At 53.7% G+C, this 27,502-nt stretch overlaps 1 protein-coding gene across 1 annotated transcript; it reads right to left on the reverse strand.

Annotated features, from left to right (window-relative positions):
• STX3 (syntaxin 3) lies at positions 1-27,217 on the reverse strand. Its single transcript, XM_065402560.1, has 11 exons — positions 27,117-27,217; positions 8,908-8,988; positions 8,400-8,499; positions 8,161-8,235; positions 7,509-7,576; positions 6,531-6,639; positions 5,498-5,571; positions 5,018-5,152; positions 3,792-3,902; positions 1,834-1,948; positions 1-228 (listed from the first exon to the last, which is right to left on the reverse strand). Exons 1-10 carry the CDS (start codon positions 27,144-27,146, stop codon positions 1,865-1,867), a joined length of 867 nt encoding a protein of 288 aa, XP_065258632.1. The 5' UTR covers positions 27,147-27,217; the 3' UTR covers positions 1-228; positions 1,834-1,864.
• Between the last annotated feature and the right edge of the window lie 285 nt (positions 27,218-27,502).

Consider the following 27,502-nt stretch of genomic DNA (forward strand, 5'->3'; position numbering starts at 1 on the left):
CTCAGATCCTCCAGGAGGGATGCGTCAGCTAGCTGATGAATGGGCTGGCAGTTCTCCCAAGAAGTGCTATTGGGAAAAGCTCCACCCAAAAGGGAAATGATTCACAGCAGAGCCCAGAGGGCAGGCTGTGATTAGCAGGTCCAGGGAAGGCAGGGGGAGCGGGAGGTTGGCGTGTGGGACACGAGGAGGATCACGGGGGAAAAAGCTCACCACCAAGATCAGGAGTGTCTGGAGAAATTGAAGGAACAAGGGAGAAATCAATTCACATCTGAGGGCAGGCCAGCAGGGTAATATTAAACATAATCACTGACATCTAAACATTAACAGATCCTGGGCCCAGACAGCTAGAGAGGGGGAAACGATCTCTGCAGATGGGCCAATGACCCCGCTGTGGGGCTCAGAAACAGCCAGCATACGCACCCATATGCTGCATGATGGTGTCTCCAAAACCACTACCCTTGCTCCCCAGAGTCTCAGCTTTCATTTAAAATAAAAAGCAAGTCTCTGTTATGCTTGCAAAGGAAATTGCAAAACCGTGACTCAAGTGTAAGTGAGCAGAGGGAGCCTGGAACAACTCACAGAAGTGTGAACTGCCCCGCTCGTGAGGGTCAATTAAATGGCCGTTTTGTTAGCTGTGTGTGTCATGGCTCATCTGAGAACAGGGAGGGAGGGTCACAGATTGGCACAGTTCCCCAATGATTTTGGTGCCACAGGCGGGTGGTGTTTGGGAAATGCCACATTTCCCTCCCCTGCAATCAGCCCAAGCACTTTGGTCAAGCCCAGAGGGACAGTCAAACAACCCCAGCCCAGGAGGGGCCAAGCAACATCACACCCCTATTTTGATTATCTGCACAATCTGAGGGGGTCTGGTTTTGGTGACTCGGGGGCGGAGCTTGGAAGAGTTCCGCCTTCTTTTTCCCTCTTCCCCCTCCCTCCCCCCCAAGGTAAGGAATGGAGAGCAGACCACAATTAACCCTTCAGATCCCTTTGTGCACAACGGCCTACCCTGCACTCTTTGAGTCTGCAGAGATCCAGAGAGCTGTGAGTGAGCCCTGTAAAAACAGCACAGGTGCCTGCTTTGCAGCAGACTCCAGCAGCTGCCTTCACTGGGGCCACATCCACAGAACTATCCTCCCCACTCTAGAACCTTGAGAAATCATGCTCCCCTGCTTCCCAAGTCATGCTCCTTACACCGTCCCCTCTTCTGCAAACACCCTCTCGCCTGCCACATCCCCAGTGCCGAGGCAAGAGTTAAAAATGTAAGAGATTGAAGGCAAAGCTCAGCTGCAAAGCACAGAACCCAAAGCTAGAGCCAAGAATCTACAGCCCAAAGCACAGAGCCCAGAGGCTAGAATCCAAAGTACAGCACATAGTCTAGAACCCGAAGCCAGAACCAAAAGCACAGTAGCTAGTCTAGAACCCAAAACCATAACCAAGAGCTCACAGCACAGAACCCAAAGCCAGAACCCACATAGCCCAGAACACAAAGCACAGTGTCTAGAGTCTAGAACCCAAAGCCAGCAGCAAGAACCTAGAGCACAGAACCCAATGCATAGACAAGGTTGTGGATACAACACCCAGGATAGATCCAACTGACACTAGTGAGAATACATTTTATTTTTGGCCCAAGGCAGGGTTGGTCTCCAGGTATGAGGAGCAAAACCCCACCCGATATCCAAGGCACCCACCAATACATACCCAGCTCAGAGAGGTTCTGAACTCTCCTGGGCAAGCAAGCAACAATAAGTTCAAGTCACTCCACCACCTTTGCTTGACTGCCACCCCACCGAGCCAGCGCCCCAGGAAACCCCCACATTTCCCCACACTACTTACAGTTCGGAGCCAGCAACCCTGGGGGCTAGCTTTACTTGAGCCCTACGGAAAGTCCAATAATCAGAGCTACTATTGCGAGCAAGACAACCACTACCACAATGATAATTATCATTTTCTGGAGGAGGGGACAAAAAAACAAAAACAAAAAAAGGATAAAACTATAAACAGCAATGCAACAGCAAATGAGAAAACAGATATGGCTCCCCCTGCATGTGTCCCTTTAAGAGACAGCTATTTCAGAGCTGCAGAGCACTGATTTCAGCCACCCCTTTAAGGCAGCATAGCAATTTTTTAAACACCTCAAAAATATTCCCCACCAGAATCTTTCAGATTAAAAAAAAAAAAAAAAAAAAATCAGACCATATGCATTTCTAGGCTTCTTAATTTTTGTCCCCCTCTTAATTTAATCCAGTCCCAGCCTTCTCCAGCTAGGGATGCTGCAGGGAATGGCATAACGGCACTGGGAGCACACAGCTACTCCAATCCTAGCCTCCCTCAATTGGGGGTACTATTGGGAATGGTGAGCAGAGAGGTACTCCCAGCCTCTCCTAGCATGGGGTGCTGTAGATAGCCAGGCAGGACTGCTGGCTGTGGGGGGAGCTCCCTGCTACTCCAGTCCCAGCCTCTCCCAGCAGGGGGCACTGAAGGGGGAGCTCAAGTTACTCCAGCATTGACTCCTGTCAGCAGGGGGTGCTATAGGTAATGGTGTAGAGGTGTGGGCTGCGGGGAAGTTCCCAGCCTCCCCCCTCCCCTTGAAGGTACTTTAGGGAACAGTGCAGGAGCTCTGGGGACCGAGCCTGGCTCATAACCACATTTATCAAGACGTAAAGAGAAGAAGGAAGGGCCAGGGAGGAGCCCGGAGCTAGCAAAGTGAAGCAGGGAGACAGCCCAAGCAGTTACCTCGGAGAGGGATGCAGCATGGCACGTCGTACATGGAGGGGCTCAGTGTCCGGGCTGTGGGGGACAAGTGAGGGAGGAGGAGAAGGCTGTGAAAGAAGAGCACAGGAAGCTGGAGCAAGGGATGGGGAAATATTACTGAGAAACCAAGGGGTCACCGGGGCCCCTGGATTTGCTCTGGACCTTTGCCAGCTAGACCCATTGGCCCAGGTGCTCAAAAAAGTATTCAGGTGGCTTACTCCCCTGGAAATCATAATACCTTTGAGAGCCATTGGTCCTTTCCCAACAGGGAGGGGGCTGGAACAGGGATGGGGTGGAGGGATGGAGACCAGCAAGGTCAGAGAGGGGTGGGATGGAGGAGGATGACTGGAGGGGACTGAGAAGATTTTGGGAGGTGGGTGGGGAGGGTCTGAGGGGGTGGAATGGGAAAAGGACTTTGACTGGTGGGTGGGTGCTGGATGCAGTGAGGCTTTGGTTGATGGGATGGGTCATGGTTGGATGGGTGACAGAAGAGTGAGATGGGAACCTTTGATTGACATGCATGGGGACTGGACAGGGAGCTGTGATTGGTGGTGTCGAGGTGATGGGGTGGGGCTTTGGTTTATAGGATGCGTCATGATTGGATGGATCTGAGAAGGGTGAGATGGGGGCTTTGACTGGTGAGTGGAGGTTGGATGGGGGACTGTGATTGGTGGGATGGGAGACTAGATGGGGTGGGGTTTTGGTTGGTGGGATGATTCAAGATTGGATGGCATCTGAGAAGGGCGAGACGGGACCATTGATTGGCAGGAGGTGGAGACTGGATGGGGCTGTGATTGGTCGTTCTCACCCTTCTGGCCTCGCTCTGGTATTTCACAGCCTTTTTGGTGTCAGCCACGGCCCGTTCCACAAAGCCCACCGACTGGTCCATGTTGGTCTCTATGCGGTCGATCATGGCTCCCTTGCGGAGGAAGAGAGAGATGGCGGGAGCGGCAGAGAGCGGCGGAAGTGGCAGGGAGGCAGAAGAGAGCAAGAGAGCCAGCGAGGGGGCCTGGGCACAGATTGGGGCTTGGGGGACTCACCTTGTGTGCCTTTTTCTTGTATACCAGAGCCTTTTTGGTCTCATCGCGCGCTTTCTCTATGTGGTCTACCGCATGCATCATGTTCAGCTCTATGTTATCTAGGACCCCGCCCTGTCAGGGGAGCAGGAAGAGAGGAAACTCAGACATCTAAAACACCCACAGCACCTCCCACCATGCACATGCTCCTCCCATCACAAGATCCCAGCCAGGCCCTTGGAGGTCTCCCCCTCTGCTCAGGTGAGCAAGGCAGTCATTCCCACCGCCCCCGCCCTTCTGGGCACAGAGGGGTTGCCATTGGGTTGTAGGGCTTCAGGGTCAATCCACCGCCTCTCCCTGGGTCTGACGACAGGAAAGAGGCATACTCACCGTTCCCCGACTCACACGCCGCCTCCTCGGCATTGCATTGAGGGTAGAAAACAGAAAGGGGGCCTCAGAGATAGACACTGATGCCTAAGTTGCAGTGAGAGGTGGCTGCACTCCACAATGCAGGGGCCTCAGGAGACTGAAATGGGGGGCTTTCCCCCAGGGAGAGACAGAGCAGGGATTGGGCCCTGGCTGCAGGAGCTCTGTGGGGTCGAAGGAAAGCCAGGCACTGAGCACTGGGACAGGACGACAGACCTCTGGGTCTCCATGACATCAGCCATGTCACCAAGATCGCAAACTCACTCCCACCCAGCTCCCACATCCAAGGTACCACCAACAGAAAATCCCTGGCTGCTAGAAGGCACCGGTGTTCAGTTGCTTAGTTACCCATTCCAATTCCCAGTTTGGCTGCTCAGTCCCTCCATTTCCCCCATCCCTGCATTGCTTGGTTACATGGTTTTCACCCTGCCCAGTCTTGTACAATCCTTTTTTTTCCCTACTCCCAGGTTACATGGTCATCATGCTGTCTCCTCCCATGGTTACTCAGTTACCAAGGCTTACCCCACTTTCCCCTCCTGTTACACAGCTGTCACCTTCATCCCCGTTGCTGAGTTACCCAGTTCCCTGCCCCTGGTTGCTTGGTTACCCTGTCCTTATCCCTTGAGAGCCCCACCCTCTAGTTACTCGGTTACCCTGTTCCCTGCCCCAGGTTACATGGTTATTCTGTTCCCTGACTCTGGTTGCTAGGTTACCCCTTCCTGTCCTGGTTGCTAGGTTACCCCTTCCTGTCCTGGTTGCTCAGTCACTCAGTCCTTATCCCTCCAGAGCGCCCCACCCCCTCATTGGTTGTTCTGCCCAGTTACCTGGTTTTCCACCAGCATGGCGATGTCCACGAACATGTCGTGAAGCTCCTTGATGCTGCTCTCAAGCCGCACAATGTCCTTGTGCCGCCCCTCGATCTCGCTCAGTGCCTGCTTCGAGATCTGCGAATCCATGATCTGGAACAGAGCCAGACAGGGTCAGTTACCACCCCGCACAAACCCAGATAATGCGAAGGAGCTGTGAGCTAACACCCTGCCATTCCCACTGCTCAGAGTCACCCTGCTCCCCACCACCCATATCCTGACACCCACACTCGCTGCCCATCCCCCCAAATTCCCACTGCTCACCCCCCCCATCCCAGTGTCTCCCCCTAGATTTCCCATTCTATAAGTGCTTTGAGATCTACTGATGAAGGCGCTTTGTAAGAGCTAGGTACTATTATACCATCATATGCTCCAAGGTCCCTCCTCTTTATGCACCTCCATTCCCCCATCTCCTCCCAGTCCCCACTGCGTCCTCACCCCAGATGTGAATATTGAGGGGTTTCCACTCTCTAGCATCTCCTCCAGCTCCTCATCCGTCGTATTCTTCCCAGCTTTATCATGGGAGAAAGAGAGGAGAGATCAGACCAAATCGCTGGGCATGAATGGCGGAACCAGCAAGGCTTGTGGGGGGTGGGGGAAGAGAGGGGGGAGATTCACTTTGGCTGCTCTTGGGGACAGGTGTGTTTGTGTGAACCCCTCTGGCCTCCAAACTGAGACATGCCTTCCAAGCCCAGATTCTAAACCTCCCCCACATTCAGCAGAGACACAGCTGGGGGATAGGGAGGAATCCCACAACTGCCCAGCCCACACTTCCCAGCAGGGGGCACTGAGACACCCTGGGTGGGAGGGGATCATGGTTGGGGCTCTCCCAAATTCACAATCCATTTTTGTAAATTTCACGGTCACACCATTTTTTAAATCTTGAATTTCTCAGTGTCAGATATTTAAATCTTAAATTTCAGTGTTGTAACAAAACAAATATGTATTTAAAAACAGCAAAATATAAAGCCCATGACGACACCCCCTCCCAAAAAAAAGTGACACACCCCCCCCCCCCCCCGCACCCTCCACACACACCCTTACTTCTGCACTGCTGCAGTGCTGCCTTCAGAGCTGGTAGCCCAGCCGCCGCTCTCTGGCAGTCCAGCTCTGAAGGCAGCACAGAAGTAAGGGTGGCAATACTGTGACCGCCCCTACAACAGTCTTGCAACCCCCTTTTGGGTCAGAACCCCCAGTCTGAGAAACACTGTATAGTATAGGGAAAAGTACACAAAAGATCAGATTTCACAGGGGAGACCAGATTTCACGGTCCATGACGCGTTTTTCACAGCCATGAATTTGCTAGGGCCCTAATTATGTCTTTGCAGTAACTCAGGCTCACAAACTGGAGTGGGGTAGTTTCCATTCCTGTGGGCAATTAATCCAACCACCCCTTGGGCTGGGGAGGAGGGTCAGGCCCTGGCCATATGCTGCCTGTGGGCCATGTTCCCTGAGCGGGGAGGGTACATACTGATCTCGAGCTGCCGCTGGATCCGCCCTTTGCTACGTTCTCGGAAGTCGACCTGTGCCTCGTTGTACTTGGTCATCACATCGACAAACTTCCGGGAAAGGACAGAATGCTGGGGGGAGGGAAAGGGGGAGACGAGCAGTTCACTGTATGATCTATATTGTGGTAATGTGGGTTCACGGGCACTGCCTCTCCAGCTGGGATAGCCATCTGCCCCATCTGCTTGGGGAGCTATCTGACCACAGCACAGCCTACCTGCTCTCCATACCCTCTCTCCTCCTTATCCTCCCCTTTCCCCAAACACAGCCTGGATGGTTCTGACAGGAGCACCCACTGCAGCGTTGGGGAAATGCTGTCACTTGCCTGTGCCTCAGTTTACCCATTTGTATGAAAGGGAAAATAATGCTCTGGATAGTGCTTTTATAGCGCTTAAGGTCTGAAGGAATTATCTAGTTCAACCTGTATAACAGGCCAGAAAATTTCAGCCAATGAATCCTCCATGAAGCCCAGAACTTCTGGGTGAGCTAGAGCAGATTGTTTGGAAGAACATCTGGTCTTGACTTTGAACAACAGACTCCTAGAAGTGTAGGGCTGAAGAATTCACCTCAGCCCTAGATAAAGTCATTCTAATGGTTAATTACCTCCTAATACAGAATTTGCATCTTATTTCTGGTCTAAATTTGTGCAAAATCAACTTCCAGCCATTGGATCTAGTTCTGCCTTTGTCTGTTGGACTGAGGAGCCCACAACTCAGAGATCCTCAGATGAAGCCAAAGATCCATGTACTGCTCTTTTTGTTCTCTGTAACGTATCATCTCCCCACACAGGACTGAGGTACAGTCTGCCATCTCTGACGCTACCTTTGTCCCCTCCCCACCCGGGCTCTCTATGGGTGCAGCCCGCTCCCTCTGGGACCCATTCTGGCTAGGGGCAGGTCGATACAGGGATCGCAGTGTGGGAATGAGGGAGTGCTCTGCTCACCTGGGATTTCCGTATCCGCAGATCCGCTGACGACTGGACCTCATCCTGCTCAATGCTCCGCTCCATGCCTGGGGACACGGGCAAGTGGGGTGAAATAATGGGGGGGCTGGACCAGCTGCACAGTCTCACGTCTCAGCTTCCCTACCCCACGAACTTCGAGTTCTCCTCTTCCCTTAAGAAAGGGGCTCAATCCCTTACTGCCCCCCACACCTCCATAGCCAAGTCAGTGGGTTCGGCCTTCTGCACCCCCTTCCTATCCAGGCACTAGGAGGCACCAGATGCAGCCACGCCCACTCTGCATGGCACTCTGTCCCCGCTAGTGGTGTCTGAGCCACAGAGGTGGATGAGCCTGCTACAGGCTGGACTAACAGAGGTGGGTCTTTTAATGCAAGCAGTAGAGACCTGCGCATTAAGATCCAAAGGTCCCAGCATCCAGCCAGTGCCCCACTAGGGGGAGAAAAGCTCCTGGCAAGGAAGGGTCATTTCCAAGAAGCAGTCCCAGTGGGGTACAGGGAGGAAAGGGCAGTCCTGAGGAGGAGGAAAGAAGATGAGCAATGGATGGGCATTGACAGGGGATGGTCAGCCCTAGGAAGGGCTCTACAGTAAAGGAAGGCTCCAAATCAGCCAGCCCAGGGGGGAATCAGTCTCTTACTCTTAAGCTTGTTTCGGACGCTGTTGGCTATTTTTTTGATCTCTGCCGTGAGCTGCTCCAGGTCGTCTTTCGTCTCTGCAAAAGCACAAGTCAGCAGTAGTTGGGGACAGGAGAGCACCTGCTGCCCGCCCTCCCACCCCCCGGCAGAGATCCACCCTTCACCCCCCAGCTGGACTGACCCATCCCAGGCAGGTGACCTGTTCACTCTTGTTCAGGCCCAGGAGGAGGCTCAGACTTACTTTGCTCAGGGATGGGGGCGGACAGGATGATACTGTACAGTTTTTTCGCCCCCTCCACATTCTCTGCAATTTTCTCGATATTTTGTCGGGTTTCTTCAATCTAAACCGCAAGAGATCACTATTAGCTATATTACAGTAGCACTGAACTGTGATCAAGGCTGTAGGGTGCTAGGGGCTGTACAGACATTTAGAGACAGTCCCTGCCCCAAACATGTGTCAGTCTAAATAGGCAAGACAGACAAAGGGTGGGAGGGAAAACTGAGGCACAGAGAGGGGACAGGATTTGCCCAAGGTCACCAAGCCAGCCAGTGGCCAATCTGGGAGAAGCACTCGGATCTGTGCCCTATCCACTGAACCACAGTTCACTAAAGGAGAGGGGATCTCTAGTCCCAAGAGCTCCCCAGGAAAAGGAGATCTGCCAGCCCACCTTGCTCCCTCTCCCCAGAGAACGGACATGGACAATGTAAATGAGACTGAGGCCTGTCCCAGGGCCACGCCTCCTCCTCACCTCGGAGAAGAACTCGTCCATGAACCCCGTGTTCTCGATGGCAATCTCTACATCGTCAGCATCGTCATCCTGGTCCTGCTTCTGTAAGGGAGGGCAAGGCCAGTGAGAGGGTTAGGGGATCTTCCCAGAGCCGGCACGCCCACACTGGGCTTCCCGGCACAGAGGCGGAACCCCTCACAGCCTACCCCCTGGGTGGAAAAGGCCATCTCACCAGTGCCCCAATTTGCACTCCCTACACCCTGCAGCCTCCATGCCAGTGCAGCACCGTTGGGAAGCCAGGCATGCGACTCCGGGAGTCGCCCTCACTCAGAACAATGAGGAGGGTGGGTCCTGTCCTGGAAAAGACTGAGATCCACCAAACTAATCTAAAGTGGAGGATCATCCTTCCTGGAGATGCTTCTCTCTCTCTCTCTCTTCCTCCTGCAGCGGCCACTATAGGTACTCAAACATCAGGGGGCTTTTCAGTAACATCTGTAATGGGGCTGCATTCCAGACTGACCCCCTGGAGACAGCCATCTTCGGTTCCTCCCCACAACTGGCGCATCAGGAGTGGTGGCCCTGCAGACTTCCCCCGCACCATTCACCGCCAGCGTGCCTCAGCCCAGATCTAGAGGGACCTGTTAGGGGAAGTGGGGAGCTCAGCCTCCACGGCCTATCACTTCGTGGGATCTCTGCTGAGACCAATGACAAGGGGGCCAGCTAGTACCACAAGTTTGGTACTTTGTCCTCTAGGGACAAGACGGAGGAAAGACCAACTCATCTCATACGGGGCTACTAAAAATACCAGCCATCAGAAGGCGACTCAATGCCAGGCACATGGGGGTAATCTAGAGTAACTCCAGTGACTTCAGTGGAGTCGCTCCTGATTTACCCTGGTGGGACTGCGATTCGAATCCCAGCGCAGCAGCCCCAGCCACACTTGGGGACCCAGGAGTCCAGGGGCTTTGTGGAAACTGTTGCTGCTGCTAATGGGGACGTGGTGAAGAAGCACCAGGAATTTGGGGTGGGAAGGTAAAGAGAGAGTGGGGGAGGTAGGAGACGTATTGTGGGTAGCTAGTAAAAAGGCAGGGTTCATAGTGGAGGGGTCTGGCCCTTATTTTAAATTTCCCCTGGGGGGAAGTGGCCCTCACCACACACCCCTCCCAATCAGAGCAGAAATAGGATTCTTTTACAGTTAAGACACTGTTCGCTCCCAGCCCACAGCAATGACGCAGCAGCACTTCACATCACCACAGCTTCAGCTAAACCAGGGGTGGGCAAACTTTTTGGCCCGAGTGCAAAAAACTGTATGGAGGGCCGGGTAGGGAAGGCTGTGCCCCCCAAACAGCCTGGCCCCTGCCCCCTATCTGCCCCCTTCCACTTTCTGCCCCCTGACTGCCCCCCTCAGAACTCCCCGCCCATCCAACCCCCCTGCCCCGGCCCCCTTACCTAGGGTTACCATATTTCAGCAAGCAAAAAAGAGGACGGGAGGAGCCCCGCCCTAGCCCCGCCCCCGTCCTGCCCTAGCCCCGCCCCTGCCCCTCCCACTTCCCGCCCCCCTCAGAACCCCCAACCCTCCCCCCGCTCCTTGTCCCCTGACTGCCCCCTCCTGGGACCCCTGCCCCTAACTGCCCCCCAGGACTCCACCCCCTACCTAAGCCTCCCTGCCTCTTGTCCCCTGACTGCCCCCTCCTGAGACCCTCCCCCCATCCTAACTGGCCCCCTAGGATCCTACCCCCTACCTGTACCCTGACTGCCCCAACCCTTATCCACACCTCCACCCCCAGACAGACCCCTGGAACTCCCACGCCCCATCCAACCACTCCCCACCCCCTGACAGCCCCCCCCCAGAACTCCCGACCCATCTAAACCCCTCTGCTCCCTGTCCCGACTGCTCCGATCCCTCTCCCCACTCCTGCCCCCTGACAGCCCAGCCCCACCCCCAGAACTCCCAACCCCCCCCCTTGTCCCTTGACTGCCCCCTCCTGGGACCCCTGCTCCTAACTGCCCTCCAGAACCCCACCCCCTACCTAAGCCTCCCTGCTCCTTGTCCCCTAACTGCCCCCTCCTAAGACCCCCCCCCACCCTAACTGCCCCCCAGGATCCTACCCCCTACCTGTACCCTGACTGCCCAAAACCTTATCCACCCCCCCTCCCGACCCCCCGTCTCTTGACTGCCCCCTCCAAAACCTCCCTGCTCCTTCTCCAACCCCCTGGCCCCCTTGTTGTTGGCCTTCGCCTAACGTCTCTGTGAACTTGCTCAGGAACGGCCTGAGCTGTTGGTCCCAGCACGCTGGGCAGCAGTGGAGGAGGAGCGGGGGAGGAGCTCCACACTGCCGGAGGCGATCTGCGAATGCAGGGAGGGAGGGGAGGAGTGATCTCTGCTGCAGGGGAAGCGGAGGAGGGGCTCTCTCTGGCTGTCGGAGCCCCACGTAAGTGGCACCATCCGGCAGGCTGCCCTGTTAGCCGCACGCGCTCTGCATGGGGAGGGAAGTCCGGACATTTACAAATTCCCCCCGGACGCTATTTTTAGCTCAAAAAGCCGGACATGTCCGGGGGAATCCGGACGAATGGTAACCCTACCTTACCATGCCACTCAGAGCAGCATGTCTGGAGCCGCGCCTCCCGGCTGGAGCCAGACACGCTGCCGTGCTGCCCTGCATGAGTGCGCAGCCCCACCGCCCAAAGCGCTGCCCGCGCGGCGTGCTAAGACTGCGGGGGAGGGGCCAGGGGTAGCGTCCCTGGCCAGGAGCTATGTGGCCCGCGGGCCGTAGTTTGCCCACCTCTGAGCTAAACAACGTGCCCCTTCAGCCCCACCCGCTCTGTCGGCCCATCTCAGGAGTGAGCCCAGGTTACAAGCACACTGGCCTTATGATACTCTCTGAAGGTCAACAAACTCAGGCTGTTTTGGATAAGCAAATGTCCAGTGTCAAAAATCTTCTGCTGAAAGGGTTTGGTTTTCCCGTATCCTGCTGCTTCCATAGCCGGCCATGCTGCTTCCAATCACATTTCCACCAGGGAAAATCCAGGGTAACGCCAATGAAATCAATGCAGTTATTCCAAACTCACTCTGATGTTAGTGAGAACAGAATCCGGCTCTTCCACTCAGATCCATTGGCCTATTACACCCACTGTGCACTAGTGTAAATAGCTATGCAACATGCACCAATGACTGATGTGGGGCAAGGCATGATGGGATAACCCACCCCACCCCAGGACCTGCCTCAAGTACTCCTTACATGCATATCTAGGTACCATCAGCAGAAACAGCCCTCTGATCTCAGCTGCTGACAACGCATCAGCATCAGCAGAGGAGCTCTCTCACTCACCCAGGATCCACAGCATACAGGGTTAGAGATCAAAGTCAACCCCTTGAATTGCACCTGGAGGCAAGTCAAAAGCTAGCATCTTCTACACAGGGCAGGGGATACACCCTGTACCATCTGCATTGCTCACTAAATGAGCAGCTGCCTTCTGCCCTAGCTGAAGCTCACACATGGCCTCCAAAGACAGCCCCAGATTGTGCTCAGTGCAGTGATCAGACAGAGATTCCCAAGGCATCACTGACTGCAGGGAGCTCCACATCAGAGAGGACAGTTTGCAGAGTCCTAGACAAATTCGGAGGTTGAAGGTACTCCTGCCACCCGAGATTCCGTAGGGTGTGGATCTCACTTGCAGAACAGTGCAGTTCTCTAGATGGTTTCTTTCACCAGCAACCAGCATCACTTTCATCTTGCCCAGACTAAGTGTTAGCTGTCTCAGCCAGGCACCAGGAAGTTAGAGCCAACATGATTTGAGTCTGCTGAGACACAGAGGAGAGGGTCATCAGCACAACGACAGCACAGCAACCTAAGAAATGTAGCAGTCCTTCCTAGCAGCCTTCCCAATGTGTGGAGCAAGAGGAACCACACATGAGGGAGCCTTAGTATCACCCTCTGAGATCTCCCCAAGAGGAAGAAATAGAGCCATCAAAACAACTCCACCAATGCTGGCTGCGGTCTGTGGGGGAGGGAAGACCCCTTCGTGGTCAATGGCATCAAGGGAGCAGACAGCTCCACAGGGATCAACATGAAACTAGGGAAATACAACCTAGATGGAGCTACTATAAGGTGGGTGCATAACTGGTTGGAAAACCGTTCCCGGAGAGTAATTATCAGCGGTTCAGTCAAGCTGGAAGGGCATATCGAGTGGGGTCCTGCAGGGATAAGTTCTGGGTCTGGTTCTGTTCAATATTTTCATCAATGATTTAAATAATGGCAGAGAGAGTACACTCTATGCGGATGATACCAAGCTGGGAGGGGTTGCAAGTGCTTTGGAGGATAGGATTAAAATTCAAAATGATCTGGACAAACTGGAGAAATAGTCTGAAGTAAACAGGATGAAATTCAGTAAGGACAAATGCAAAGTACTCCACTTAGGAAGGAACAATCAGTTGCACACATATAAAATGGGAAATGACTGCCTAGGAAGGAGTACTGCGGAAAGGGATCTGGGGGTCATAGCGGATCACAAGCTAAATATGAGTCAACGATGTAACCCTGTTGCAAAAAAAGCAAACATCATTCTGGGATATATTAGCAGGAGTGTTGTAAGCAAAACACAAGAAGTAATCCTTCCGTTCTACTCCGTGCTAATAATACTCCAGCTGAGGTTGTGTCTCTAGTTCTGGGTGCCATGCTTCAGTAAAGTTGTGGACAAATTGGAGAAAGTCCAGAGAAGAGCAATAAAAACATTTAAAGGTCTAGAAAACATGACCTATGAGGACATAACAGTTTTCAAGTACCTAAAAGGTTGCTTCAAGGAGGAGGGAGAAAAATTGTTCTTGTTAATCTTCTGAGGATAGGACAAGAAGCAAAGGGCTTAAATTGCAGCAAGGGAGGTTTAGGTTGGACATTAGGAAAAACTTCCCAACTATCAGGGTGGTTAAGCACTGGGAAAAATTGCCTAGGGAGGTTGTAAAATCTCACTCATTGGAGATTTTTAAAAGACAGTTAGACAAACCCACCAGGGATGGTCTAGATAATACTTAGTCCTGCCATGAGTGCAGGGGACTGGACTAGATGACCTCTCGAGGTCCCTTCCAGTTCTATGAACGCCTCACCTCTGTCCATTGTCAAGGAACCAATCAGGGAAATCTGTGCTTGCCTCTGAGCGTCTCTAGGCCAACAAACCAGACCAAGAGCCCACAAAGCAATCTGAACCCTCCACCACACTAGCATAGCAATTCTGGCAATTCTTCTCAATAATCCCCTCTCCCCATACTCTCATAAAAAAAACCTAAGGACCAAATTGGTGTTTTACTAAACAACAGCCTTGCTCCCTGTTTATGGGAATATGGCTCCATGTCCTCTTCCACAGAGGCACAGATGATCTGTGCTATTAATGACCCCAGTAGATCCCCACTTGTTTTTGCTGCATGCAACAAAGACGGGTCCATCTCACAGGTCATAGGCTGCCGCTCTGCCAGAGCCTCAGGGAGGAAAACTGGCTGGAATTTAACCAAACGCTGCACTTGTCTCCGGATGCAGCTGTGCTTCCACAGATCTGTCCATTCTGAGCATTTCCTTGCACCAGAGGGCAGTTGCTGCTGTTGACCCCGGATCCAAGAGGAGGTGGCTCAGATTTACCTGCATTTCAACCACTGGCTGGGGCCTGGGGGATGGAGTGGGGTCAGAGAAGCTTTCTGAGCCTCCACCACAGCCAGAGCACAGGACTTGAGACTTCACAGTCCATCACAGTAGGACGACAACTCCCCTCCATCTGTCCCAGTCATCTGTATAACCAAGGTGACCTGCGAGGCTGGTGCAAAGAAGGGATCTTTAGCAGCCATCAGTCAGCGGTCAAGGATGTCTGACCAGGCCATCCACAGAAGGAGCCACAGTATTAATCCTTGAGAGCTGAGCAGTAGCAACCTAGCTCTATCGCTGTAGTATCTGAGCCTCGCACAACCCCCTTGTATCTTCACTTTTCAAATGTTCAGGGGGCTGGAGGTGTGGCGCGACAAAGGAAGATTGAGAGACGAATACGTACATGTTACATGCACTCACTCTGCTACAGCCTCGGCTAACAGAGGTGGGTCTTTTGGCTCAGACACCAGAGGCGCATGTGTGAAGATCCAAAGGACCCAGGTTCAATCCCCTCAGCTGATGCACCCCCACACACAAACAAGGGTGTGGTGTTACATACAGCTTGACTAGGAGATGTGCAAGGCACGGTGATGGGGGACAGGCTGTAAACATCTGAAGGATGTAAATGCCAGTGAGAGAGAGGAATCCCTACTCATGGGACCACAACTAGGTCTAAGGGGATGAAAGCAAGAAAAGGAACATTGGGGATGAATGTCAGAGAGCCTCCCTGATGGGGGGGCTGTGAAATTGATTCCCAAGGGGAACGATGGGAGCCCTGACTCTCGGGACATCTAAAATTAGACTGAGCCGAGTGCTAGGAAAGGTCGAGAAGGGCCCAGTGGACGCAGCCAGCTAAAATATGGCAGGAAGGGCATTTTCCAGCTGGAATGTCTCTGATTCTAGCAGTTTCTAGTCACTCTCGACCTGGGGCTAGATAGGAGCCAGTGACCTAGAAGTAAGAGGCTCCTTCTCTCTCCCATATCCTGGAGCCCCAGAGCTGTGCGCTCCCTGCAGCTGCCAAGAGGTTTCAAACAAACCCTGCTCGGTTGCTGCCAGGAAAGCATGAGATGCTGGGGCAAGGATGCTGCAGAGGGGGAAGGTTCCCGGCCCAGAGGAAGGGTCTTTGGAGGCTCAGCAGGCAAGGTCCCCGAGAGGGGTGTTCCGTTTAGCCATCTGCATTCCTGATTAGCAGCAGAGCTAATCTCACATCTGGTTCCAGACACACACAGCGAAGGTATTAACGGTTTGCTGGCAGGGAGAGGGGGGCTGCCTGCTCAGGCGCATGCACAAGCCGTCCCCCAACCATGTACCCCAACTGGCTTCGCCCGGGGCCCCTCAGCCGAGCTCTTCCTGCTTTAAAGGGACAGTGACTCCTCTAGGACAGGCTCACCCATGTGGGTGACCCTCCCACTGGATCTGAAGAGACAGCTGCTCCCCTAAGCCACACACAGAGATTCACCCCAGACCCATGCACACCCCATAGCCAACTGGTTTTGCCACTTCCCCCGTTTAATGGGCAAGAGACTTGATGCCACCCGCCAATGCCCCCGTACACCCATCACTGTCCCCAGCTCTTGGTTTAAGGGACAGATGACCATCCCCCTACTTCCCACAGGGCCTGACGAAAGCCAGGACCAGATGGCTGGATTCCCTGTTTAATTGCATTACACCCTCCCGAGGCGCTCTGCAGAGCCAGAGAAAGAAGAGGGGGCAGGGGGGCCCTCCAGCCTGACACCATCTTGAGGAACGGAGAGCAAAGGCAGGGGATATGCATGAGGGGTAAAAACCCAGCTGCTGGTTTGGGGCTGATCCTTGTGCGGAGTCACTCGGAACCAGGAAACAGCCACTCCTCAAACAACCCCCTAAGGAAGCAGGGCTGGGAGTCAGGATTCAGGGGCATCTGCAGAGCTGGGGTGGGGTGGAGGGAACAATGACTGAGCTAGCAAGGGGCTGCAGGCTGGGATTGAGGGGCACCAGCAGAGCTGTGTGAGGAGCCTGGGGCTAGGATAGCAGGGGGTTGGGACAGAGGGGCATTGACAGAGCTGTGTGTGGGGAGCCCACAGCTGGGATAGCAGGGTAACCAGCAAAGCAACACATAGGGAGCCCAGAACTGGGATAGCAGCGCCTGCTGCAGGGCAGAACTGAGGTGCACTTGCAACAGGTAACTGGGAATGCTGATAAATTCAGACAAGAGACAGCGGCTGCAGTGCAGGCCGTCTGTGTTGCACCTAGCCCTGCCAATACGAAGAGAGAGACAATGTGGGTGAGCTAATGTTTTATTGGGCCAACTTCTGTTGATGAGAGAGAAGTTTCCCAGCCACACAGAGCTCTTCGAAAGCTTGTCTCTCTCACCAACAGAAGTTGGCCCAATAAAAGCTATTACCTCACCCACCTTGTCTGTCCAATATTCTGGGTCCCACCCGGCTACAACAGCACTGCGTAATACGAAGCGAGACCATTTAAGCAACTGCCTGAAAACAAGAAATATCTGTAGCTGTGCGAGTCCTGCATGCTGCTAAGAAGAGAGGGGGGCAGTTTTAACAGGAAATACACCTGGAACCGCCATATCTCCCCAACCCCTTCCTGCAGCTGCTGTTCAAACAGCCAGTTTGAGGTGACATCCCTTGAGGAAAAAGGTTGGCACCGACCTAAACTGAGTCACCCCAGGAGCTTATAGTTGTAACCCTCCTCAGCCTATCTCCTTGCTAACCCCACTCTTCGGGTCACAATTACAGTTAGGCCCTGATCCCCACAAAGGACCCACATAGCTGACCTTAATCTAAGGGATTTACCTCTTTAACCTCCCAGCACCCCGTGAGGTTTGTTTCAGATGCAGAACTGTAGCACAGAGTCCAAATGACTTGCCCAAGGTCTGGGAAAGCAGAGAACTGACCGAGTCCCCCAGTTCCCACCCCAGACCATCCTTCCTCTCTACAGAGTCCTAGGCGCAGATCCTCAATGGTATTTAAGCACCTAACTCCCACTGAAATCAATGGGAATTGGGCACCTAAATACCTATGAGGATCTAGACCCCACCCCCCCCACCCCCCCGCCCCCAACTTGAGTTCTTCTTTCCTAGATCCTATTGCAGGGCCCGGAGTTTGATTTCAAATGCCTCATGGCCGTGACCATTTTTCTGTTTGTTCTGTAAAGAGCCCAGCAGAGTAATGTGATGGAGGGGATTCTGGGGGAACCTCCTGTTAAAATCCTACCCCCAGCAGAAGGGGAGGTTGAGATGACCTCGGTCTCTATGGCATCACTAGATCCTGCCCTCTACCTGTGTGTCCCCAGGGCTCACACAGACACTTGGGGAAAACACATTATTCTGCCTTTGGAACACACCAGATATCACCTTGTGCCAGCTATTTCCAGAACATTTTCTGGAGAAGGGTTGCTCCAAAGCCAGTACAAGGACTTCAGACCCTGAGCTATTCAGTTGAGACACTTGGGTTTCCCCCCACCACCACCCAAGGAACAAAGTAGAAACATTTCCAGAAAAACAAAAATATAGCTTTATCCTTCCCTAGGTTTGTGTTGAAATGGGAACATTCCCCACTCCTTCACCCCTTCCTTCTGTAAGCACACGCACCCTGGTATGAGAGTGTTAAAGACTAAGATGTGTTTTCCCCTTGATAATTAAAATGCCAGAATCCTATAACATTGGCTTTGTGAAACCACTGAGGGCAGGTCTTCACTACCCGCCGGATCGGCAGGTAGTGATCAATCTACCAGGGATTGATTAATCGCGTCTCGTCTAGACGCGGATAAATCGATCCCCAAACGCGCTCCCCGTCGACTCCGGAACTCCAGCTCGTGAGAGGCGGAAGCGGAGTCAACGGGGGAGCAGCAGCGGTCGACTCGCCGCTGTCCTCACGGCCAGGTAAGTCGACCTAAGATACGCCGACTTCAGCTACGCTATTCGCGGAGGAGAATATAGGTCATTGTCCGCCCCTAGTGGCTGTACCACATACGAAGTTAACACATCCACAACAAGTGCCAGCCAAGGGACTTACTCCTTCAGCTCTAGTGGTGGAGGAGGTTCATGCTTCTACCACTCAGAGTCCCGGGTTCGATGCCTGTTCTTGGCTCAAAGCAGGGTGGCCTACACCAGCACGCTTCTGGGTACCATAAAACCAAAAGAATAATGTTTGGTGCAGGAGGGGAGGGAAGAATTCAAGAGTAGATTTTAAAATGAAAAAACCCAGTCGATAGAGATGAGCGAGAAAGACATCTGGAGCTGGTTCCCGCCATAGAGTGGATCATGAAAACCTCAGGAGTGGCATCCAGGATGTATATTGTTGTCATCGACAGGGAGTGGGAGGAGCTTAGTCACGTGTTACATTGTGAAGGAAGAAAAATTGCAGCCATACGTTGGGAGCTGAGTGGAGGATCTGAGATGGGACAGAGTCCCCAGCACCAAGGACTAGCTCCACCTGCCAGCAAGGATACCCAGCCGAAGGTTGGACCATTCATTGGCCACTTTGCAACCGCCCTTTGGTGGCACCGTGGAGACCACTGGTGAAGAAAAGGATGGAGTGAGGGGATTATCCTGAGATCATGAAGTACTAAAACCCAATTGGTTTCCATGGGAGTTAGGCACCTAAATACCTTTAAGGATCTGTCCCGAAGTTCTTATTGTCCCCCACCAGTGCACAGGCACTGGCCTCAGTTCCTACACTGTGCCCACCACAACAACAGCTACTCACAGCTAGTGTATCACCACCAGTGCTCTACCGAGGTCCACGTTCATCCCAGGGTGTTACCGTGAGGATGAGCTTAGCCCCCAAAGGCTGCCCCAGGAGTCCCTGCTCTGGGTTTCTCTCCGGTTATCCAACAGTCAGTGGGTCTCGATGGCTGATCCTGTAGCCATTACAGAGACCCAAGGCCCAACAGGAGGATGAAAAGCCTTCACTCCTCACTCTTCTCCTGGACTTTGCCAAGAGCTGCCAGGCAGGGGGGCGTTGTCTCCTCGTGCTGTTCTCTCCTTGCCTTCACCCGACACGCCAACTGCCACAATCTCCAGCGATCCTTCTTCGTTTAGAATTAACACATGACTCAAACCGCTCCATGTCTAGTTGGCAGCAAGTTTCGAGCGGAGTGCCCCAGGGGTCAGTCCTGGGGCCGGTTTTGTTTAATGTCTTTATTAATGAGGATGGTGTGGACTGCACTCTCAGCAAGTTTGCAGATGACACTAAACTGGGAGGCGTGGTAGATACACATGACTTATGAGGAAAGGCTGAGGGAACTGGGATTGTTTAGTCTCCAGAAGAGAAGAATGAGGGGGGATTTGATAGCTGCTTTCAACTACCTGGGGGGGGGGGTTTCCAAAGAGGATGGAGCTTGGCTGTTCTCAGTGGTGGCAGATGACAGAACAAGGAGCAATGGTCTCAAGTTGCAGTGGGGGAGGTCTAGGTTGGATATTAGGAAACACTATTTCACTAGGAGGGTGGTGAAGCACTGGAATGCGTTACCTAGGGAGGTGGTGGAATCTCCTTCCTTAGAGGTTTTTAAGGCCCGGCTTGACAAAGCCCTGGCTGGGATGATTTAGTTGGGAATTGGTCCTGCTTTGAGCAGGGGGTTGGACTAGATGACCTCCTGAGGTCCCTTCCAACCCTGATATTCTATGATTCAAACAGACGCTGTCTCCACAGGTAACAAACAGCACAGACCGCCAGCTGCTGCCCTCCCGCCTTGTCCCACTCCCCTGGTCTGTTTAACATTTTCCTCTCGCCTCAATTTTCTGGCCCTCCAGCCATCAAACCAGCAAGGACCTGACCCCATCTGTTGTAGGCATCACCCAAAACATTCTGCTTCCTTCTTGAATCTCCACAGCAGAAGGCAGGAAAGTGTCCTACTGTACTTGTTATGCTGAGGACCTCGCTTAGCCAATGGAGGGGGGGGGGGGGAGGAGGGAAGCTCGCTCACAGCTGTAAGCAAATATCTCTGTCACAATCTATAGTATTGTCTGAACAGATAGAGAAAGCGAGTAAATGTGCACCACTGCTCTCTAGTGGATGGGATCAGAGCCGCTCACTGGTGTGCCATTGGCCTTACACTGCTGCCAGTTAATGGAGATTTTCCTTGCAATTAAGTGACTTTTGGAGTCTGAGGCTCTGGCCTCCCTTTGCTATGGAGTTCCAAGTGTTATGGAAAGGCTATATTAAAAAGAGCTACAGATGTATATGCAGATTGCCAACAGAAAGAGCCCACCTCCTTGCACATAGGAATATACAGTATTGTTGTACAAAGATCATTTTACTAGCCCGTCGCTGATCTCCTCTCTTTGCATCCCTCCTCTGGCTCCCCCTTCTCTATCGCATCAAACTTAAGCGGCTTGTCTTCACTTCCAAGGCCCTTTGCGGTCAATCCCCACCCGACCTCTCATCCCTCATTCGCTATCAAGCTGTTGATGCTCACCTGCAATTGGCCCCTCGGGCCAGCTTCCACCGCCCACGTGTTATATTTTCAAACAGGCACCTCTGTGCTTTCTCCCAGACTGCCCCTTGTGCTTGGGAGACGCTCCTCATAAAACATCTCCAGCTCCGCCTCATCATCCCCAGTCAGATCCCGCTTCAAAACTCTCCTTTGCTGCAATGCCTATGAAAACCTGACAACGCTCAGACCGTTGATGTGCACAGACCACTGCCCATCACGCTGACCAATACTGTCTCGTTGCCCATCTGTACTTGTACAGCACCTAGCACAATGGGTCCTGCTCCATGAGCAGGTCTCCCAAGGACCACGGAAATACAGATAAGTAATACTAATAATAGCAGGTTCAATAAAGCTGGTGGGATGCACTGCAAGCAGCTTCCCAATTATGCAGCTCTTAGCTCCAAGTGGACACACTGTGCAGCATTGCAACCGATGGTTGGTTTTTTTAGTAGTGTTTTATTTGTCAAGTGACTTGGATCCATTTGATTCTCCGCTAGCAGCAGAGCTGTTCTCTCCAGTATTTGACCAGAGCCCATCTAAACTCTACCCACCACCAAGAGATCCCTGCTTGCTGCAGAACCGAGTGCTCACCAAGTGTCCTCAATGTCATGGGCATCAATTTCATCCAAAACTATTAACCAAGGTGGGGAGAAAAGGAAGCTTCCCACAGGATGCTCTGTTGCCCAGGAGCGTGGCCTAGCGTCTCTCCCAGTACCATCCCTCTCTCAGAGTCTGTCCCCCTGCCCACAGGGCTGATCCCCTCCCACGGCTGGAATACAATCCAGGAACGGAGTCCTCAAAGTTACATTAGGTTTGGTTGGTGCCACTGTACTGAATGAGTGACTGGCTTAGCGAATCGTTTCAGGCCATCAGAAATAAGACCAGACACATCCTGGTAAAATTGTGCTCATCAGGATGTTAATTCTAGAGTGTCAACTCCCTAAGGGCTTCTCTACATGGGAAATACCACAGATAAAATAATCATCATCAGTCCTAGCTTTTATCCAACGCTTTTCACCTGTAGGTCACAAAGCACTTTGCAAAGAGGGCAGGATCATTATCCCCATTTTACAGCTTGGGGAAGTGATTTGCCCAAGGTCACCCAGCTGGCCAGTGGCCAAGCTGGGACTAGAAACCAGGCCTCCTGAGACGCAGTGCTCTGCTCACTAGGTACAGTCACTCCCTATGTGAGCACTCTATTCAGGAACAGAATAGAGGGGAGCTATTCTGCAATAGCTATCGTGGTTGATTTCCCCAGAGGGCTGCAAAGTCATTGGAGGAAGGTATTGAGGCTACTATTCCTGCATTAGCCCCAGGCCACTGCCAGATTGGCCCCCGTTTGACGGCTGGCACCATGGCATCGTAACCTCCAGCCTGGGACATGCTCTACTCTCCACAGGACCTTTGGGGGCGGGGGCAGTAACACAGCTCTGCTCAGATCTTTACTGCTATGCTCATCCACCTAGGAGGCTGAACTTTGCCCCAGCTAAACCAGTGAACCTCCAGCCTGTTCCCTCTGGAGGAGGAAGGCAGCCAACGGGTTGGTTGGTGATTAAACCAGGCCTTATGGGGCCTGTCTGTGCTCCGATCCACAGAGAGACCGACCCAAAGTCCCTGCTCAGACCCCCAAGTGGGGAACCCCTGGAACAGGGATCTCCTGTTTAGACATCAGCTGCAGCTCTGGATTTCCCAGCCTCAGCAAATGGCCCAAGGAGACCAGGCCCATCCCCCTGCCAACACAATGCCTCTCAGATGGAGCTCAACTTCTCAAGATGGCATCTACCAAGGAGAGACATCACGTGGCACAAACAATGGGGGAGCGACTATGGGAAATACGCTAGTTGCCCCACTGCCCTCCCAAGCTACAAAGAGCAGGTCATGAGAATGCCCCAGTGACCCGCCTGCTCCTTGTGCCCCATCAGTCACACCCTGACAAGGTCCCCATGCCAGGACAGATCTGGGATTGTATCCAAGGGGTGGGGAACTGTCCCTATGTGCCATATCCCACTCAGACCCTGGTAACCCCCCTCCCTCCCCCAGGACGGGACAGGATTGTTTCCCAAGAGGGTGGACGGACCTGCTACCCATCCAGATCCCCTCCCTTTGCCTGCCCTCCCACTCTCACTGCCGGTTCGGGACTCCAGCCCTCTGAGGAATAAAAATAAAATTAATCCCCTTCTCTCTCTCCCCTCCAAGCGTTTTATCTCCTCTTCCCCTAGCTGATGGCTTTCTAATCCCAGCTAAATCCCTGTCACTCTCCCCCACCCCCTTCTCTCCCAGCCACCAACAGGGATACCAAATGAATCAACACTGCCATGTAACCCCTGGACCGGCAGAAAGAGGAGAGCTCAAAGGACGCCTGTTCCGCTCCTGTACCACAGAGATCAACCCCCCAAAGCAGACACTCCAGGATAGCCCACCTGTGACGCAGGAGTCGCAAGTTCAAGGCCTCTCTCCCCCTGATTCAGGGCAGGATCTTGAACCCGGATCTCTTACATCCCACATGAGTGCCCAAACCACCAGGCTATTGTGGGGACACAGATGCGCTCTGTCTCTCAAGGTCTCTTTTTCATTCCCATGCAGAAAATAAATCTCCAATCCTCTCCCTTTTTTACAGAAAGGAATTTCTGTTTTCCAGCCGGTCCTAATAGTCACTGGGGTGATGGCGAAAGGGAGAGTTTAACCCCTGGTGTTCTGGAGGGACACATCCAGACCAGGAGAGGCCTTTGTTCCCCCCAGAGGAGGCCAGGCAAAAAAGTTTAACCCTTTTGGCTCTGAGTTGATTGGGAGAGGCCTCTCCATTCTGGGTAGGCCAAGACATTTTGGGGGGGAAGCTGTTAATTCGACAAGCCTGATGTGATCCTTAAGGTGAGCAATTACACAGGAGATGCTGGTTTCTTTCAGGGGGTCTGTTTTCTGGCATAGGCTGCTATTCCCCAATGAGAAGAGTCATCTTTAGTGACGGTTTGGATCTCCCCCCAGGGTCTCCCATAGTGGGTGCAGTTCAAACAAGGCATCCCACAGGGCCCGCAGGCTGGGGCAGCATCGCCCTGGGATGCCCCGGATAGAGGGGGTTGGGTTGTCTCTCATGCTTCCCCCTCAGAGCCCTGCAGATTCCTGCCCATCCTTTGCCACTTCCTCATGCCCCACAGCAGCCTCCTTTTTCTGATGAGGGCAAGGGAAGGAGATGACTCTCTTTAGAGAGTAACAGCGCTGCTCATTAAGCTTCAGGGAGGGGCGCTGCCAAGCACTCCCCCTGCCTCCAGCCCCAGGGGCTGAGGTTGCTGCTCCCCCAGGCTCCCACCAGAAGAAGAGACCCTACTTCTCTTTTGTAGTAAACGGCAGAAAGTACATGGCCTTTCCACAGCCCACCATCATTAGCCCTATTTCACGGATGGGGAAACTGAGCATGGGGAGGTGAGGGGGAGTGACTCAGCCAAAGTCACACAGTGAGTCAGCAGCAGAGATCCAGATGTCTAGGCCCATGCTCTGACCCCTCATCCACACTCCCTCTAATCCCCACATCCCAGCCTGATAGAGTGGGATATCACCAGGCCTTCAGGAGAATATGGGCACCGGATGTTGCTGCCCCAGGTGATGGGATCAGAACAGGGATGGTTTGGTCTCCGAATACCTGCTCCCTTAAAGGTCCAGGGTGGGAGCTAGACCCACTTCCCACAGCATTATAGATTTCTCTGACACCTCTGACCAAAAACCCCCAGAGCCCCCCTGAAGCAAAGAAGCTGCAGACAGGATACTACAGTCATGCTACTCCCACCCGGCTCTGCTTAGCTGCTGCCCATGCACTACCAGGCAGGGCAGATCCTGCATTACAGCTGGGTTGGGACAAAACAGGCTGGGGAGAATGAGGGCGTAGTGGGACCGGCTAACCCAGGAGCCTCACAGACACCAGGCCTCCCATTTGTTTCGGCCTTTTATTCTCTGCATTCAGCCCTTTGTCTGATACATGTTTAACCAGCGCTTCCTGGCAATGAAAGCTGTGAGAGTCTGATCCCGTGCCAACGGGCGGCCTTGCCCTGGGTGACCTGCCTTCTGACACCAGTGACACCACCAAGGGAACATACACAGCTCTCACGGGTGACCCTACAATAACAAGGCAGCGCGCACACAGCTCTCACGGGTGACCCTACAATAACAAGGCAGCACGCGCGTGCGTCTCCCTTGGGTGACCCTACCATCACGAGGCAGCCTGCACAGTCCCTGGGAGTTCGCACAAGTTCATATAACAGAAAGGTGGGTGCATAGCCCCAGGGGGGTGGTTGCAAGCACCCTACAGGAATAACGCAGCATGTGCAGCTCACAAGCGACCCTACAATAGCAGCACATTGTGCATAGCCCCTGGTGCTCACAAGCAACCCCACACATTAAAGAAACTAGCACCAGAGCCAGTGCGCCCAAGCAACCCTCCTGAGAATAGCCCCAGGCTTTAGCGCTCACCACCCCGTGATCAGCCAGCAAGGTGCCTGTGTGATGCAGGGGAAGGAAGCTCAGACAGTCACAGAGCAAAGTGCCAGGGTAATAATGGGTGTAACCCTGTGGGTACTGTTATCGCCAGTTAACGGACAAGCTGAGCAATGGGTGGGCAAGGCCGTTAACGGACAGGCTGAGCAATGGGTGGAAAAAACCGTCCCCAAGAGGAAAAGAAAAGGAGGAAGTTGCCAGCTCGACTCATCCAAATACAAGTGGGGGGGATGGGGGGATTGAAATGGCCTCCATCCCCCAGATCTCTTCAGCCCACCTCCCCCTTCCTCAGCTGACCCTTGTGGGGCCCCCCTGATAGAAGAACAAGGGCCCCTGGCCAGCAGGGCCCCTCTGAACCCTGGACCCCCCCCCCCCGTCCCCTGCTCTCAGGGCACAAAAGAACCTCAACCTCAGCAACAACCTGCTCAGCCCTCAGGACACCTCATGCAGACACTCTCCTCCTTCCCCTCCCCTCCTGGGGGCATCAAACACCTATTATCACTGGGGGGGGGCTGCCCTGGGTTTGCCCCCCCCCCAATTTGCAACATACAGCCATCACTCCAGCCCCCCCAACCTCTCTCACTGTGGGGAGAGAGACAAACAATCACTCTGCAAATGGAGCTTGATTATTCCCCCTGCCCTCAGCTTTACATAGGAGAGACCAGGGAGATGGGGAGGGGGGTTACTAGAGAGACCAGGGAGTTGTGGGGAAGGGCTGACTGTAGAGCTGGGGAGGTGCGGGGGGAAGAGATACCAGAGAGACCAGAGATAGGAGGCTGATTGTGGGGCTGGGGTGGGGATACTGGAGAGATTAGGGAGATGGGGGGGTGGGGGTGGAAGGAGCTGATTGTGGGGATACCAAGTATCAGAAGGGTAGCCGTGTTAGTCTGTATCCACAAAAACAACAAGGAGTCTGGTGGCACCTTAAAGATAACAGATTTATTTGGGCATAAGCTTTCAAGGGTAAAAAACCCACTTCTTCAGATACATGGTAAAATACCCACTTCTCCATGCATCTGAAGAAGTGAGCTTTTTACCCACCAAAGCTTATGCCCAAATAAATCTGTTGGTCTTTAAGGTGCCACTGGACTCCTCTTTGTTTTTGTGGGGATATTGGAGAGAACAGGGAGATGAGAGGGGGTGGAGGAGCTGATTGTGGGGGTGAGTTGGGGATACTGGAGAGACTAGGGAGCTGGTGGGGGGCAGGGTGATTGTGGAGCTGGGTGGGGATACTGGAGAGACTAGGGAGCTGGCGGGGTTGGGGCCTGGAGAGACCAGAGATGGGAAGGGGTGATTGTGGAGCTGGGTGAGGATACTGGAGAGACCAGGGAGCTGGGGGGGGCGGGAGAGAGCGATACTAGAGAAACCGGAGATGGGAGGGGGCTGAGTGTGGAGAGATACTCGGGAGACCAGGGAGCTGGGAGTGGGGGGGGGGCTGAGTGTGGAGAAGGGGAAATACAGGAGAGACCAGGGAGCTGGGGGTGTAGCGGGGGGGGGGGAGATACTCAAGAGCGCAGGAAGCGGGGGGAAACCACAAGTGCCAGCGAATGCCCCCTTCCCCCGGCACTTCCCACTCTCAGTATCATCATAGCATCGAGCCCCCACAAGCGCTACAGAAGAGCTGGGTCTTATTATTAGCATCAGCCCCGGGGCACAGGGATCGAGCCCCCCCCTCCAGTGACTCACGGCTTTGAGCTGCTCCAGCCGATCCTTCATGGTGCCCCGGCGCCCCGCAGCTCCTCCCAGCAGGTGAAGGCTCCCAGCGGCTCTTCCCAGACGCCCGGCGTCGCTCCAGGAAGTCCTAGCGCCCGCAGAGGCCCGGGGGACGGTTCTTCGCCTTCTTCCCGCCCAGGCTAGAAAGGGGGTGGGAGGCTCATTAGACCAGAAAAAAATAACTCAAGGTCCGTCCCCTCCTCGTTTATTTTTGGTCTCTGCCTCTGCGTGCGGCTGTGCGCAGCGGATTGCGAGGCGCTGCCGAGCTGGCCTGGCCCCAGCTGCTAATCCCCAATGACATACAGAGGAAGGGAGGAGGCAGGAGGGAGGAAAGACACAGAGAGGGGGAGGGGGAAGAT

This window comes from Emys orbicularis, chromosome 4 (assembly GCF_028017835.1).
Source record: "Emys orbicularis isolate rEmyOrb1 chromosome 4, rEmyOrb1.hap1, whole genome shotgun sequence".
In the NCBI taxonomy this organism is placed as follows: domain Eukaryota; kingdom Metazoa; phylum Chordata; order Testudines; family Emydidae; genus Emys; species Emys orbicularis.

What these genes read in the sequence shown, in the direction of transcription:
- STX3 (XM_065402560.1), bottom strand. Translation starts at nt 27,146, where the DNA reads ATGAAGGATCGGCTGGAGCAGCTCAAAGCC. An exon ending in TGGACGAGTTCTTCTCCGAG is followed by an intron (nt 8,500 to 8,907) that starts GTGAGGAGGAGG and finishes CTTGCGGTTTAG; the next exon opens with ATTGAAGAAACCCGACAAAA. An exon ending in ACAAGAAAAAGGCACACAAG is followed by an intron (nt 1,949 to 3,791) that starts GTGAGTCCCCCA and finishes CCCCTCCTCCAG; the next exon opens with AAAATGATAATTATCATTGT.